Source organism: Girardinichthys multiradiatus, chromosome 20 (genome assembly GCF_021462225.1).
Source record: "Girardinichthys multiradiatus isolate DD_20200921_A chromosome 20, DD_fGirMul_XY1, whole genome shotgun sequence".
NCBI lineage: Eukaryota > Metazoa > Chordata > Actinopteri > Cyprinodontiformes > Goodeidae > Girardinichthys > Girardinichthys multiradiatus.
The window spans coordinates 47,621,658-47,639,185 of NC_061812.1; the positions used below are offsets into that span (position 1 = coordinate 47,621,658).

Here is a 17,528-nt window from a genome sequence, read left to right on the forward strand (position 1 = left end):
GAGGAACTACACTGTTATGCAACAGACATTGTACAAAGCTAACATAACAAAAGGATATTCAATAATATTTAGCCTAAGGTTTTGTTTCCTTTTGTTCTGATGCCAGAGTTTTCCACTTATAAACATGGTGTCATTCCAGTAATCCCACTTCGGGTTATTTTCTAACTAAGTCGAAATACCTTATTATTAAGGTACTGCGATTGTCTTGTGGTCTTTTAAAGTTGTGTCTGACCTGCCTTCTTTATTCCCTTTTGTTCTTATTCTAATGATATGCTTGAAATAAAATCTACACTGAGGAGAGGGACAAGCATAGATGAGGAGGGAAGAGGAGAGGAAGGAAGGGAAGAAGAGGGGCAGTGGGAGAGGAGGGATATTCTAATTCCAATTCTATTATTTTAATGTATTGTAACAAGATAATTAAAATTAGAATATTCAACCTCTCTTCCTGCCTCTCTCCTTCCCTTCCTTCCTCTCCTCCTTACTATCCTCTTTCCATCTCTTCTTTCAGTGTATATTTCATTTCAAGTAGAACTACTGCAGATAAAATCTACATTGTGAGGAGAGGAAGATGAGGACGTGGGATGATTTTCTTGTCTTGTTTTTAATCTTGTCTTAATTTTGTGCGTTATTAAAAAAAAAAAAAAAAAGATACTTTATTGATCCCCGAGGGGAAACTAGACCCTCTGCATTTAACCCATCCCTTATAGGGATCAGATTAAAATCACAATTGAAAAATGGTGACATGTTTCTCATGTTTCTCTTCAGTAGTAAACCTTTAAAACATTAAATATTGTAATAATGAAACAAGTATATTGTTTGATCAACAAAAGTCAGATTTATTTCAAAATTAAATACTTTGTGAGTTGGGATGTTTAATTCTGCATGTCATCACGCTGGTGGAACAACAGGAGGGCAAAGATTACAGAGGGCACAACACATATCACCATTTTGTCTAGTGGCGTGAGTCCATCTGAGGCTGAACAACAAAGTGATATGGGTATGGTTCCTTGCAAAATAGAGTACTTATTCCTTACAAGTCCTATAATTCTCTCCACATGGATGCGCACAGCTGCCAGTCCTCTCAACGACTCGATTTTCTCTGGGTGAAGCTGTGCTTTTCCTTTGGTAAAGGCAGGTATCTTGAGTTGTGCATTGACAAGTCCTACAGAATCTGCTACATTAAACCCTCTGCCAGCAAGAACCACATCCCCAGGGGACAACAGGTCAAGATATCCACTATGCTCCGTCACATACTTATCACTTGTCCTACCACCCCAACCTTTTGAAACAAAGCTAATGACCCCTTGTGGTGTTATGGAAATGAGATACTTAACTGTATTATGAAGTTTATATTGTGAATAGGTTTGTGCACGTGCTCTCATCTCTTTAGGTCTTTCAATGAATATCTCAAAGCAGTCAATAATACTAGTGCAATTTTTGAAGTTTTTTCTGTAACACATGGGAAGACTAATTAAAATCTGATCTCTGCTTGGCCACCTTATAATATTACACAGCCGGAAATATATAAGATTCAGTGTGTTGTTGAAAACCCTACTAGCAGTTGATATTGATGTATGAAAACAATGACCTAGAAAAAAAAGTGGTAAATTCATTCTCAAGCGCATTAATGTTAGTAAAAACTGCTGAAAAGGTGACAAACATGACTTAACATTAAGTAATGGTGATATAAAAGAGAATACAACAATCAATTTACATCCTGCTGTAGACAGATATCTAAGCTAACAACTGCAATCTCTGAAGCAAAATATTCAGATCTTCATATCAAATGCATTTGTTACACACGGTGTCTAATCAGTTTCATTCTAATCACTTAATTTTCTGAAAAATATGTTCAAGACATTAAATCCAGTTGGCAGTAGCTTGAGCTAGCTCTCCGGACGTGCTTTGAAACTCACATGATACAAAATGTGCACTGCACAGATGGCTACTTGCAGTTGGCGTCCAGTTAGCCCTCCTGATCGCTGACAGCCATCTCTGACGATGTTCTTCCTCTTTCGGTAAGCGATAAAAAGAAATATTCGGGTCACTTTTCTTATTATCATACCCAACTGCACAACACACGGACGGCATCTTCAACGACCGGGGCACCAAAGAAGGTACTCAATATGGCGGCGGCTAGAGTTCGGTGAGCGTGTGACGTCAGCTGCAAGGCATCTATACTGAGTGATTTTAAAATCTTTAAGTCAAAAGCGGTAGGAAGAGTTTGCTCAGATATGCGGGCAAGAAACGGCAAAACCGGGGTCAAAATGGCAACTTCAATCCAAGATGGCCGACTTCCTGTTGGGTTTGGACCAATGCTCCAAGAGACTTTTTTGTAGGTACTGGGAAGTTTCACAAATTTCACAATCCTCGGTCAAAGCATGGCTTGGGGCTGATTTTTAAAAATGTTCTAGGGGGTGCTGTGGATGAATAAGGCCACGCCCACCAAATATGTCATCAGATCTCTGTTGGGGACTGGACTAGGATCAATCACATTGAATTTGGTGCAGATCCGATGATGTATGTGGAAATTAGAGCCAAATGTATGGCCATGGCATGACATCCAACTTCGCCACGCCCTTTTATGAAAAGTCACTGTGCTTCAAACGAAGTTAGACCCACTAGTTATCTGTCTTCTGACACAGTTTCAAGTTGATTGGGTCAAGAGGGTTGGAGAGGCACCTCTCTAAGTGAAAAAAGTGACTTCCTGTTCTCAGGGGGCGTGGCTTTGATGATGTCATCATTTGACCAGATAGGATTGTTGGTGACCTGAGAGGGATCAATAATGCCAGGTTTGGTGTATTTCAGCCAATTTATGTGAAAGTTGTTGCTATTCGAAATTTGCGGCGAGAAGGCTATCTTCCCTCCAACATGCTTAAAAACTCACAATCTTGATAAATTTTAATCCCCAATGCCTTAACTATATACTGACCAAATATGAAGCTGGAAGCTCAAAATCCCTAGGAGGAGTTCATTAAAGTTCGACATGTATGAAAAGTGAAAAACGTCCAAAATGACCGACTTCCTGTCGGTTTTAGGGCATACCCCCATACCCCCAAACTTTTATGTTGTGGATGGATTGGGGTTTACAGTGCAAGAGACTTTTTTTCATGATTTGGGGAGATCTAGCTATGTACCAAATTTCAACTCTCTAGGACTTACCAGTTGGCCTATGTCACTTTAGGGGGCGCTGTAGTGCCGTTTGGCCACGCCCATTTTCAAATCCATTAGAATACGAAAATGTCCATTGGGGGACAACTTTCTGTGAAGTTTGGTGAGTTTTTGAATATGTTAAGGCCTCCAAAAAGCCAATTCATTTCCCGGATGAATAATAATAAACGGAGCAATTACAATAGGCCCTTGCAGGCCTTCCTGCTCGGGCCTAATAAGAAATCCTACGATTACAATAGGCCCTTGCAGCCTTACTGCTCGAGCCTAATAAACAGAGCGATTACAATAGGCCCTTGCAGGCTTTCTATCTCGGGCCTAATAATAAGAAATCTACCGATTCCAATAGGCCCTTGCAGCCTTCCTGCTCGGTCCTAAAAATCTTAGAATGTGTATCACTGTACTGTCTTTCTGGACCTGATGTGTAAATGAGTAGTAAGCATGTTATCAAAAGAGAGATTAATCATATATTTGTGTTCTAGTAGATCATGAGATCTGTGGCAAGATATAGGAAATAACAATGACTTTTTACACCCAGCTCAATAACTTTCCTCTTTTTTAAAGAATGAAAGATATAGGCTATATAGATATGGATTCAGTTTAAAAACCTCTGTTTACAATAGACTGATAGTTGCTATGAATTCAGGTAGTCTGGATTGGCTGAGCTCACTTTAGAAACAGTCTTATAATATCAACATATAGTACATATGTATGCATGATTTTGATAAGCATATGACAAAAAAATTATCTGAATCCACCATTTCTTGCAACACTTTTGTGTGACTGTCTGAACTGAAGCTGCTCTCGACTATCTGTCTTTTTGTGGACTTTGGTTCTAACTTTAACACAATCGAACAAAGCATACTGATAAGGATTCAACATTGCCCAATATTATCTGCCCAATATGATCTGTTTCTGGATCAGAGACTTCTTTATAAAACAAAACCCAGATGGTCAGAGTAAGTATGCATCCCTGCATAACTTTCAGTCTCAGTACTGACTTCTTCTCTCCCCCTCCTCCACATTCTCGACACATCAAGCAACTCAAAGAACTGACAGTAAAATTTGATTTCCACCAGTTAATTAATGGTCCCTTTCGTCTTCCTAGAAATAGGCAAACCGTAATAGATTTAATTTTTCAAATAAACCTGAATGAAATATTGAACATAAAATCAGTCTTTATGCAGATGATGTATTACTATTTCTCCAGCATCAGGTAATTGGATTGATACATTCTGTCATGATTCCAGCCCTTCAGCTCCACCTTGACTGTGCTGATTACTCATTGCCTTCACCTGCACTGGGCTGCTTCTATTTAATCAGCTGCTCATCACCAGCTCAGCGCGAGACCGTCTGTGGCCTCTGTCACAGCTTTCAAGCCTTGATTCATGTTTCAAGAGAGTTTTTTCTGGTTACCTGATCCTGCCTGTTTTTTGACCACAGGTTTCTGCCTAGTCCTTCTGCTGTTCGGAAAAATCCTGACCTCACGTTGCTGAAACCTACCTGTCTCTGACTCTGTCTCTGGATTACTGGACTACCCCTGCCTGAAACCCTCCAGTGCTTTACCTTGGATTGTCTCCCGCTTCTGCATCTGGTTGGTGGAAATATTCTCTGTCCCCTGTTTGTTCCTGGAACCCCCAAGGCCTCCTGTTGTCCACTTCCCCTTCCTCCCCGGCTGGATTTCAGTTCCCTGATAAACATCCATTCCTGTCCTTCCTGTCTGACCGCTTCAGTGGAACCTCTTCTACCCAATTATTATTATTTTTTTTTAATATTAAAACTTTTGGTTAACCATTCTCTTGTCTGGCTGCGTTTTGGGTTCTGGTTGAGTTGCTTCATCGTTACAGTACGATCTCGCCAGTATGAACCCACAGCCGAATCCCGATTGGTGTTCTAAAGTAGAGGGGGCTATTACTGGCCTAGAAAGAAATGTCCAGGACTTTCTTCTCTTAAAATCACCCAGGTCCAAGCTAGTTCCTCAGTTGCTCAACCACTCCCCTCTACTGTTACTCCGACGGCTAACGCAAACAACGAGCCTAAGCTTCCCCCCCCCTGAGCGTTTTAATGGGGATCCTGAACAATGCAGACCTTTTTTGACCCAGTGTTCCCTGCTATTTGAACTCCAGCCCACTGCCTTTCCTTCGGAACGGGCCAAGGTGGCCTATACAATCTCTCTACTGTCTGGTAAAGCTAAGCTTTGGGGAACTTCTGAGTGGGAGAATGATGCTGACTGCTGTGACTCATTTATAGAGTTTTCTGATGAGATGAAGAGGGTTTTTGATCCTATTCGACTTGAGAGAGAGGCTGCCAGGAGACTGTTCTCTCTCAGACAGGGCTCTCGACCTGTTACTGACTACATTATCAATTTCCATGCCTTGAAGTCTAGTTGTTTTTGGAATAATGAAACCCTGTTTATCATCTGTATCCTTTCTGGGCTTTGTCATAGCTCCTGGCAGAATTCACATGGACCCCTCAAAGGTGGCTGCAGTCCTGGGCTGGCCTGACCCATCCAGTTTGAAGGAACTTCAACGTTTTCTTGGGTTTGCCAATTTTTACCGCCGTTTTATTAAGGGTTATAGTTCTGTGGCCGCCCCTCTTTATCAACTCACTTCTATAAAGACTCAGTTCAAATGGTCCTCAGAAGCCAAACAGGCCTTTGACAAACTAAAACGTCTCTTTACCTCAGCTCCTATTCTGCGTTTTCCAGATTCATCGAACCCTTTTGTTGTGGAGGTTGATGCCTCGGAGACTGGGGTCGGCGCAGTCCTGTCGCAAAGGTTTTCAGATGATGCTAGGTTACATCCTTGTGCTTTTTTTTTCTCGCCGGCTTTCGACCTCCGAGAGAAACTATGATGTTGGGAACAGAGAACTATTGGCTATCAAACTAGCGTTAGAGGAATGGAGGCACTGGCTTGAGGGGTCCACACATCCTTTTACAGTGTGGACAGACCATAAGAACCTGGAATATCTCAAATCTGCCAAGAGACTTAACCCACGCCAGGCTAGATGGTCACTATTTTTTAGTAGATTTAACTTCACCCTAGCCTATCGACCTGGCAGCAAGAACATCAAGCCTGATGCACTTTCTAGACTTCATCAGTTTTCTGTCTGTCCTTCTGATTCTGTTGATCATGACTACATCCTTTCCCCCAAGACCAGGCTAGCTCTTACCAGTATCGAAAGCCTGCTCAAGAGGAGTCATCAGAGACAACCACCTCCTGTTCAGTGTCCTAAGGGACTTCTGTGTGTTCCTGAGGAAATGGTGTCTAAAGTCCTTCAGTTCTGTCATGGCTCTAAACTTTTCTGTCACCCAGGTATTACTAGGACCCTGGCAGTGGTCCAGTCAGGATTCTGGTGGCCCACACTCAGAAAGGACACGCGAGAGTTTGTGTCAGCATGTACCACCTGCTCCAGAGTTAAGCCCTCAAGACGCCCTCAAGCCGGTCTACTAAGGCCTCTTCCTATTCCACACCGACCATGGTCCCACATCTCTATGGATTTTGTCACCGCCCTACCTCCTCCTCATGGTAACACTGTACTCCTCACTGTGGTTGACAGATTTTCCAAGATGACCCACCTCATTCCTCTCCGCAAGTTACCCTCAGCTCCTGTACTCACTGATGTAATAACCCGAGTGGTGTTTAGACTTCATGGCATTCCCCGTAACATCGTTTCAGATAGAGGACCTCAGTTCATTTCCCGTTTCTGGGGTGAGTTTTGCACCCTTCTTGGCATTGACGTCAGCCTTTCTTCAGGTTTCCACCCTCAGACGGATGGCCAGACAGAAAGGATGAATCAAGAAGTTGAGACCAAATTACGCATCCTATGCATGGATGCTCCCAGTCGCTGGTCACAAAATTTACCATGGGTGGAGTACGCCATCAATGGATTACCATCAAGTGCCACAGGTCTGTCACCATTTCATGTTGTTTATGGCTATCAACCGCCTATTCTCTCTGTTCAGGAAGGGGTTACCCAGGTTCCTGCTGCCCATTTAACAGCACGTCATTGTCTCAGAATCTGGAGAAAGGCCAGAGCCTCTCTCTGCAAGACCTCAGCTGTCTATGCCCGTAATGCCAACCGTCACAGATCCCAAGCTCCAAGATACCTGGTGGGTCAGAAGGTCTGGTTATCCACTAAGGATTTACCCATCAAGGTAGAGAATCGCAAGTTGGCACCCCGTTTTGTGGGTCCTTTTCCTATTGCCAAGGTCATTAACCCACTAGCTGTGCGTCTCAGTCTACCTTCTTCATTACGTGTGCACACCACTTTCCATGTCTCCAAGGTCAAACCTGTAAGGTCATCCAGACCTCCTGTTGTCCACTTCCCCTTCCTCCCCGGCTGGATTTCAGTTCCCTGATAAACCTCCATTCCCGTCCTTCCTGTCTGACCGCTTCAGTGGAACCTCTTCTACCCAATTATTATTATTATTTTTTTTATATTAAAACTTTTGGTTAACCATTCTCTTGTCTGGCTGCGTTTTGGGTTCTGGTTGAGTTGCTTCATCGTTACAAATTCTTTCTCAAAAATTTCTGATTATTCTATAAATTGGTTGAAATCAACAGTTCTTCCAATCAACTGTTCTTTCCACAATTCCCTTAATATACAACTACAGTCAGGGAATATTACATACTTAGGTATTAATGTTTCTCCTAGATTGAAGACGTAACAAAACTAAACCACATCCCACTTTGAAAAAAAGTGGAAGATGATCTCGCTAGATGGAAATCTCTACCCATATCATTCATGGGCAGGGTTGCTTTAATAAAAATGATGGTCTTGCCAAAAATCAATTACTTATTCTCAATTATCCCAAATAAACCATCATCTGACTGGTTTATATCTCTGGACTCCTCCATCACTAAATTTCTTTGGAAAGATAAACCCCCACGTATTAGCTGAAAAACGCTACAAAAGACCAAAGATAAAGGAGGCAAGTCATCCTTTATCTTTATCTGCCTAACTTTCCTCATTACTTCTTAGCCAACAGGCTACAATACATCTCAAAATGGTTTAAACACAGTCCTCTAGATGAACCCTGGCTAGTCGTAGAACAGACATTATGCAATAATATTAATATTCCAGATCTGCCATTTATAAGCTCAAGTATAACGACATGTATGCTTTAAAGGCCTCAATATTAGCACCTCTCTGACAGCATTGGTGGGAATATCTAAAAATGACAGGGTCTTCACTAATCCCATGTAGACACACACCCAACTGGAACAACCGTGACATCCTACAAAAAAATAATATGATAAACTTTCCAGATTGGAGGAGTAAAGCAATTGAATACCTGGAACATATATTTGAAGGAATTCAGTTTATCCCATTAAACAATTATACAACATGGGTGTCACGGTTCTGTCACGGTTTACCTGGAATTGGACACCAGAATGCAGACGAGCAGGCAGCGTGATGGTAAGTGAAAACAAAAAAGTTTAATTACAAAAACTCACTTACAGCAGGAGGCAGGAACAAAACAAACGGGCAGGCAAGACAGGCATGGCATGATCAAAAAAACAAGACTTGGTTTGAAAACAAGACATGAGCATGAGAATGAAAGATGTTTCCGCGAAGACTAACAGAACAGGTGTGAATATATGGCGTGAAAACCAGGTGGAGTAAGGAGACAGATTAACTTGAAGCAGGTGAACTGAATCAACTTAATTAACAGAACAAAACGTGACTGGAGCAAAACAGAGACTCTTGAACACAAACTAGAAAAACATGAAGCAAAAGCATAACCACATCCGAAAACCAAACTTGACAAAACATGAACAAGATGACAAAACAAAAGCATGACCAGGAAAATAAACAGAAACATGATTCAAAACTTGAACAGTGAAAAACATAAGGAAAAACCCCGAAACCAAAAACCAAACAACCCTACATCATGACAATGGGATGGACAAGAATACATTTTTAGAATATCAACAAATTAAATCTATAATAAAAAATAAATTTAGACTTAAAAACGTTGGGTTACAAATGCCATCAAGTGTACTAGAGTTCCTAAAACTCAACCCCCCCAAATTAATGTCTAAACTATAAAGGACACTGTCTAAAATAGATGAATCAATTTCCCTTCCTATTAAGAAATGGGAGGTGGACTTATCAGTTTACTTTGACCAAACATTTTGGTCTCGGATATGTTCCAGAACTTTTAAAATGACTAATAACACCAGTTTACAGTTAATACACTATAAAATCCTTCATAGAGTATACTATACAGGTTAACGGATGTTCAGGATGGGTTTTGCACCGTCTAATACTTGCTTACACTTCACAGGCAATATTCCTGACAATTACATCCACACACTATGGTTATGTACACCTGCTCAGAGGTTCTGGTGTGTGATATGTGAAGACTAATCAAAGTGTCTGAGATGTATTATTTCACCTTTCCCCTCAGTTTGCTTGTTGGGCAACTTAGATGATATCACCATAGAGACTAATTCAGCTCACATGGTTTTCACTGCCTTATGTATTGCTAAGAAAACTATCTTCATGAATTTGAAAAATAAGAACCTTCCTAACCAGTACAGGAACATTCTGTTGGATTAAGTCTTGAGACAGCCTCTGCCTCCACATCAGATCAATCTCTGTGGGCTCCTTTAATCGGCTCCATCACCTAGTGGGGGTGGGGCACTTTTGGCTTTGTCCTGTGGGGCATTGTGGCGGATACGGAGGGGTGTCTGGGTTTGAGGCATTTGGTGTGTCCCTGGACTGGGGTGTCTGGGGGGTCTGGCGCCAGGGGCTGAGGCCCCAACCGCAGAGGGGCTTTGGTGGCTCTCGGGGGCGGCATCTGGTAGCTGCATGCACTGCTTTTGGGGAGCATGTGCCTGCGGACATAGGTTACTGGCCTGGTGGCCGGGCTGCTCCATGGCAGATCTGGGATGGGCTTGGGGGCTCTGGGTTCCTGGGGCGTGTCGCCCCCAGGCTGGGGTCCTGGCCGGGCTGGGGTCCGGGTGGGTATGTCATCGGGGTTTTGGGCCGGCACATGTTCTCTCACCCGGCACCGGCCTGGGGGCCATCGGTGCATCAGGGGCTGTAGAGGCCTCCTAAACTGGCGGGTAGGTATCATCTCATTGCAGGTGCTCTCTCCTTCAAGGAGTGCACTCTGCTGGTGAAGCGGAGGGTCTGTGGGAGGGGGTGGGGTGGAGTCAACCTGGGTGTCTAATGTCTTATGTGTTCTGGGAGTTGTTCGAATGTTGGGGTGGGTGTAGGTTTTCTTCTGGGACAGAGGTGGGTAGTTAGCCTTGGGTGGGGATGGGCATCGTTTGGACTTTGATGGTTCCGGTTTGGATTCTGGTCCTTGTCTGGGTTCCGGTTCCTGACGCTGAGCCCGGTTTGGTCTGGGTGGGGGGGGGGGCTATGCATGGTTTGGGCAGGCAGGCAGGCCGGGGTTGATCTTGGGGTGGACTTGTTCTTGGCTTCTTCGTGCTGTGGGTCTTTTTCTCATGGGGGTGCACTTTTGGAGGGGGCTTTGTTTTTTGGAGGGCGGGTGGGGGCACATTGGCATTGTGGGCTTTGTGCACAGCTTCTGCTTTGGGTGCTCATTGCTGTGTTCTGTCCTCCGCTGTATGGCGTGCTGTGTGTTGAGGTGGTGGTCCTCTGCATGGCGGCTCTGGCCTCCATATGTGAGTACTGCATGGTGCGGTTGGCCCTGGGTTCCTCCTAATGCAGGACAATGCTAGACCTCATGTGGCTGGAGTTTATCAGCAGTTCCTGAAAGATGAAGATATTGAAGCTATGGACTGGCCCGCCTGTTCCCCAGACCTGAATCCGATTGAGCACATCTGGGACATCATGTCTCACTCCATCCACCACAGACTGTCCAAGAGTTGGCGGATGCTTTAGTCCAGGTCTAGGAGGAGATCCCTCAGGAGACCATCCGCCGTCTCATCAGGAGCATGCCCAGGCGTTGTAGGGAGGTCATACAGGCACGTGGAGGCCACACACAATACTGAGCCTCATTTTGACTTGTTTTAAGGACATTACATCAAAGTTGGATCAGCCTGTAGTGTGTTTTTCCACTTTAATTTTGTGTGTGACTCCAAATCCAGGCCTCCATTGGTTAATACATTGGATTTCCATTGATGATTTATGTGTGATTTTGTTGTCAGCACATTCAACTTTGTACAGAACAAAGTATTCAATGAGAATATTTCATTCATTCCGATCTAGGATGTGTTATTTGAGTGTTCCCTTTATTTTATTTTTTTGAGCAGTGTACATACTTCTTAAAATTATAGTGCCCCCTAGTTTTGTGTTTCAGGTACATATATATTTGGCATGGTATGAATTTTATTTATTCTCTTTTTTTTAAATGTAAATCCAGGGGAAAAAAACGAAAAAATCTTCTTGCTGTGAAAAAGGTTGGTTGCGCATACGTTTCTAATTTTATAAAACTTTCTAAATGCTTTTTCTGCCTTGTTCTGTAGTTTTTACTGGCAAAATTTTACAATGATGGGGCTTGAAATATTGCAAAGGGTTTTGCATGTTACGTAATACTTAACAAAAATATTTGGTATTTGCAACTTGAAGATTTAAACACAGATTGAATTGTTCTACAGCTTTTTTTATGTTCAGAGCTCAAAGTTACATGTGAGATAGCCTGTATGATACGGACATTCTTAAATGATATTAAAATGTGGCCTCAGAGCATGGTCTTGAAGATATGTACTAAAGTTTGTGCAAAATTCATCCAACAGCTCTGATGCACAGAATGGCATCCCTTAATATTATGTTTAATTTTGTGTCATTGTCTCAAATTATATTGGAGATGTGCTCAATTTGCTATTGTGCTAGCTATAGCTATAAAACCTTGCCCATGCATACTTAAATAATTCTCATAATTCTCTAGTAACATTTTTCACCTTGACCCATATATGCTATGCACTTTCATGTTGATGTGTTCCCCCTGATAAAGATTTCAGCTGATAAAAATCCAGTTTAGCCTGATGTTTGTCTGCTGGACACATCCATAGAGACCTTTGCAAAAATATGTATACAACGCTTAGGATCAGTTACATAAGCACCAATATATTTTATTGTTTAACACTATATAATTAGTTAGGTAATAAAGTATCTTGGTAATTCAAATCTGAAATATAAATATACTTCAACTTGAATGAGCTCAAGGTAAAAAAGTTTATATTTGTACCTTGCCTTACCTATTACAAAAATATAGAACTGGGATACTTGTTTTGTATTAGTGGAGCACCTAAAACATATTCAAAATGTATCTAGTGGACAGATAAAGTCGTTTTTAAAAAGTATTTTGTTCTAATATAGTATGTACAAAATACTTCTACTGACATTTATTAAATTGTACTTTAGTATACTAGAGGTTGCTCCGCTTAAAATGTGGAAATATAATGTCATAATTAGTCACACCACAAGTATTCAAAAGCATCATTGAAATATTATTGGTATACTTATACAGACATAAATCATTTCATTTGTGATTGTATTATTGCTGTACGGTATGCAAGATGTGAATCAGGCTTTTATATCATTAAAATTGCCTGTATTTTCACTCTTTAGATTTCAGTTTATTAAATACTGCAGAGTTTCATTCTGCTGGCTTTATATGCATTTTTATACAATTCTAAATCTGTAAATTGCACAGCTGATTGTGTTGTGTTCATCACAGTTGTGTGCCCCAAGCTGGGTTAGGACTGCAGCTGAAAATCAATGAGGGTGGAAGTACTGTATAAGCAGCAGGCTGCAGAATATCTTGATGGACAATGGTCAATGGTCACAAACAGGGTTTCCTATAGAAGAAAGATACAGTAATCAAAGCTATTAATCTGGAAACGTCGTCTTATATTAAGTTATTTAATTTTCTGTGTTATTATGTATACTGGACTTTTGGAAATCCTTTACAATTTAGCAGTAGACATGGTGTCCCAGAAAACAACAAAACATTCAGGCCTATAAGTCTACTGGCTAAACAAGACCATTTTATATGATAAAATACCTATTTTATTTTGACCATATCTATTCTCTGAACAGGTTCTCATGACAACAGCAACAATATTTTACTGATGCATAGTACTCAAAGGTCATGTTAGCTGATCAATGATATGATAATATGTAATTTGTTGTACAATCTCAATTACACCAAGACCCTGACTACGTAAATTATTGTCTATATGTAAGATCGTATCAGCTTATCTTTGCATGTTGTAACAATCATTACATTTATGGTCCTAGTTTGTGATAGGTTGGTACAACTTTTTACCAACTCTTCACCAGCATATAAAAGGCCACATTTTGCTGCTACTCTTTGGATTTGTTCCCACGGTGAGTTGATGAGGGGTAGAGCACCTTTTTTATTTTTAGCTCAAACTGTTCATGTGGTTACCTTTGAGTGTGATGAATTTAAAAACTCTGTTTTCATTTTTGATTATAGTCATCTAAAGAAGTTGTTAAATATCAAGACAACATGGCAAGGCTCATTTTGGTAACAGGTATTGTAAAAATAACTGTTCAACAACCATTCTGAGATACAGAGTTCTATATTGTTGAATGTAAGGTTTAATTTGTCTCCCCATTCTTTTTTTCCCTTAGCCTTGTGTCTGGTGTTCTTCCAGCTGGGTAAGCTATTCATTTTCATCAACCAATGTCATTCACATACCTAATTTTGGTGGAACATTTGATTAAATTATTCTTTAATAATCTATTGCTCCTTTACAGCACATACCAACAGAATGGAGTGCTATTTCACCAACTGGTCTCAGTACAGGCCTGGGGATGGCAAATTTCTGCCACAAAATGTAGACCCCTTTCTGTGTAACAGTCTTATCTATGCCTTTTCCATCCTCAATCATGCCAATGAGTTGGTTACCTATGAATGGAATGATGATGTCCTCTACAAGGCCTTCAACAACCTTAAGATAAAGTAAGTCAGACATTGTCAGACATTAGATTAAGATACAAAGTACATTTAAACTTGAACTCAGTTTAGCAATATTTTGTTAATCACTTGTTATCAACATTGCCTGAAGGAACTGTAACAGATTCTTAAGATATGCTGTTTTTTTCCCAGGAATCCTCATTTAAAGACTCTGCTGGCTGTTGGTGGCTGGAATTTTGGCTCAACTCAGTAAGTAATCATTTAAATCACAGCATTTTAAAGTATGACTTCATAACACACAACTGAGATATGCTGCTTATCTTCTAAACTTTAAACACTACCGTGAAGTTTTAACTGAGCAGAAGAGCAATATTTAGCTACTTTCTTTTTTTATTTGAGCTAGCTTCTCAGCTAATCCAGTTGACTGAAAGCTTCTACATGTTTACAACACCATGACAGTATGTAGTTAGAAGCTGTGTCAACAACGAAGTAAACAAATAACAAATACCAGACCATGACTTGCAGCTAAAGGTAAAAAACTATTGGCAGGCCTATTCTTAAAAAGTGTTTTGATCCTTTAAAAACTGTGTCCTACAGGTTCTCTATTATGGTGTCAACTCCAGAAAACCGTCAGAAGTTCATCCAGTCTTCAATCAAATTCTTGAGGACTCATGGGTTTGATGGACTGGATCTGGACTGGGAGTACCCAGGTGCTCGTGGAAGTCCCCCTGAAGATAAGCAAAGGTTTACTCTTCTCTGCAGGGTGAGTTGAAAAACGTTTTAGTCCAGTTTTCCTCTCCAATGCACAACTATGTTTCCATGTTTTATTTGGACCTCCACCCTCACACTTTTGGGGTGATTATTGCAGGAACTTGTTGCAGCTTTTGCAGCAGAGGCTGCATCCACTGGCAAACCTCAGCTCATGTTGACTGCCGCAGTGGCTGCTGGAAAAGGTACCATTGACAGTGGATATGAGATTGCCGAGATTGCCAAGTAAGTGCTGTTTCAAGATGTTTCTTACAGGAAGACTAGTTGTGAAAGTGTTTTGGTTGAGGATTCTTTTTACCTAGGGAGCTGGATTTCATCAATGTTATGACCTATGACTTCCATGGAACTTGGGAGAAGTTCACTGGCCATAACAGCCCTCTGTACCAAGGATCTATGGACTCCGGTGACCTAGTCTATTTCAATACTGTAAGCATCCCTTGGGAGAAATTATAAAGTTATACTCAATGTATATTTTTTACTTCTGTGTTGCAACATTCTTTCTGTGCATGCATGGGTATTCTCCAGGGTCCCTGGGTTCCCAACATTCTAAAACATGCATGTCAAGTGAACAAGCTCCTAATTTTTTCTTAGGTGTGACTGTGTGTATGTAAGCCCCATGAAGGAATGAACACCTGTCCTGAGTGTACCCCACTTGTCATCTGCTGAGCACATGAGATGGGCACTGTTTCCCTGGGACCCTGCAAGGGCTGAGCATGTTCAGTAAATTAATGAATAGATTTTGTTATTTCACCTTTTGTTCAATCAAACATTTTTAGGACTATGCCATGAGTTACTGGAGAGACAATGGCACCCCATTAGAGAAGCTGAGAATGGGATTTGCAGCCTATGGCCGGACGTTCCGTCTAACATCATCAAATACAGGTGTTGGAGCCCCAAGTAGCGGACCTGCATCAGCTGGACCATACACGCGTGAAGCTGGATTCTGGTCATACTATGAAGTAAAAAGCTCTCTTTGGATAATTACCATATATTTTACATTAGTAATATTTGGCATGCAATAGCCTATAAACAATATGAATGTTTAAACTACTAAATTCTATAAACCTAACAATGTTTTATATTGTTTAGATTTGCACTTTCCTGAAGGACACCACCATCCAGTGGATTGATGATCAAAAAGTTCCTTATGCAACTAAAAATAATGAGTGGGTAGGATTTGATAATAAGGAAAGCTACCAAATCAAGGTATGTAGGGCTTCTTGTGTCAAGCCTATGTTCCTAACACATTTATTGTAAGAATGAGGTTATTCCATAGCTTCTCTTTATTGTTGCCACAACAGGTGAGGTACCTGCAGGAGCAGAAGTTTGGCGGTGCTTTTGTGTGGGCCCTTGATTTAGATGACTTTGCTGGAAAGTTTTGTGGAGAAGGCGCCCACCCTCTATTGTCCCATCTTCGCAGTCTCCTTAATATTGGTAGGGCTTGAGTTCCTTTTAATGATCACAAATCTTGCCTACCTGTGTGGTTTTCTGGCAGCAAACTACACAGGTTTAATCAACCTTACCATTAATATCATTCTCTGTTTTCTTTTTACAAAATGGAAATACTAATATATAAATGTTAGACTAACCTATCAAAGTTATATAGTAATATTTATTTTCTGTCTATTCAGAGCTTCCACCACTTCCCTCAACAACTACCCCCAAACCTGGTGTTAGCACTACATCTCCAACCACCACCACCACCACCACCACCACCACTACACATGCTCCAGGACCTGGCTTCTGCAATGGCAAACCTGATGGCCTGTATGCCAACACAGATGATAGGTCCAGTTTCTACATGTGTGCTGCAGGCATCACCCATGTTAGTTACTGTGGAACTGGATCTGTCTTTGATGACAACTGCAAGTGCTGCGCTTGGCCTTGAGCTTTCAGTGGTAGCAATGTAAAATACAACTGACACCAACAATTAAAAAGACAAAATTTCCTCTTTCATCTATTGCTTAAATAATCATGTACCTCTATATACTATTACTTAGTACAGAAAAATGTATAGTTTTGGTGAAGTATGTGACAAGAAATATAATTTGCCAACAAACACATACCAACAAAAAGAAACTACCTTAGTACCCTTAACTACACTGCTGAGAGCTGTCAATGTACATGTTATTGGAAATAAAGGAATAAAAAAACATTTCAGAGTAACTCATTATATATACAGTATATAAAACTATGTAATGATCATTGTTACATTTGGAGGAGAAAGAGGGAAGTCAGCAAGCCTCAGGCCTCCATCCGAACTGTGAAAAACAGGGGTGGCAGCATCATGTGTGCGTGTGGAGGCATCATGAGGAAAGAACATTATGTGGAAATACTGAAGCAACATCTGTTAATATCAGCTATAAAGTTAAAGTGTGGGCACAAATGGTTCTTCCGAAGTGAAAATGATATAAAGAATCCAGCAAAGTTTTCCAAATGGTTTAAGAACAGCAAAGTCAATATTCTGGAGGGGCCATCACAAAGCCATGATCTCAGTTGTAGGTCTGTAGAAAGGTTGTGGGCAGAGCTGTAAAGGTGTGTGTGAGCTACAAATCTGACCAAGTTACACCAGTTCTGTCAAAATGTTTTGACAGTGACGTTAATACTACACCACATATAGCTTTAAGCTGAATTAAATGCAAGAGGGTACATAATTTTTTTGTGTATGTGCTAAAACATTTGTCAACAAAACAAAAAATTCATCCTATTGCTTCATTTAAGAACA

The 17,528-nt window shown here is 41.0% G+C and overlaps 1 protein-coding gene across 1 annotated transcript; it reads left to right on the forward strand.

The window, feature by feature from the left end:
* Positions 1–13,520: 13,520 nt before the first annotated feature.
* LOC124856319 (acidic mammalian chitinase-like) lies at positions 13,521–16,958 on the forward strand. Its single transcript, XM_047346654.1, has 11 exons — positions 13,521–13,649; positions 13,750–13,776; positions 13,876–14,080; positions 14,228–14,284; positions 14,633–14,798; positions 14,904–15,028; positions 15,106–15,229; positions 15,580–15,762; positions 15,893–16,009; positions 16,105–16,237; positions 16,435–16,958. The coding sequence occupies exons 1-11, from the start codon at positions 13,625–13,627 to the stop codon at positions 16,689–16,691; spliced, it is 1,419 nt and encodes a 472-aa protein (XP_047202610.1). The 5' UTR covers positions 13,521–13,624; the 3' UTR covers positions 16,692–16,958.
* The last annotated feature ends 570 nt before the right edge of the window (positions 16,959–17,528 follow it).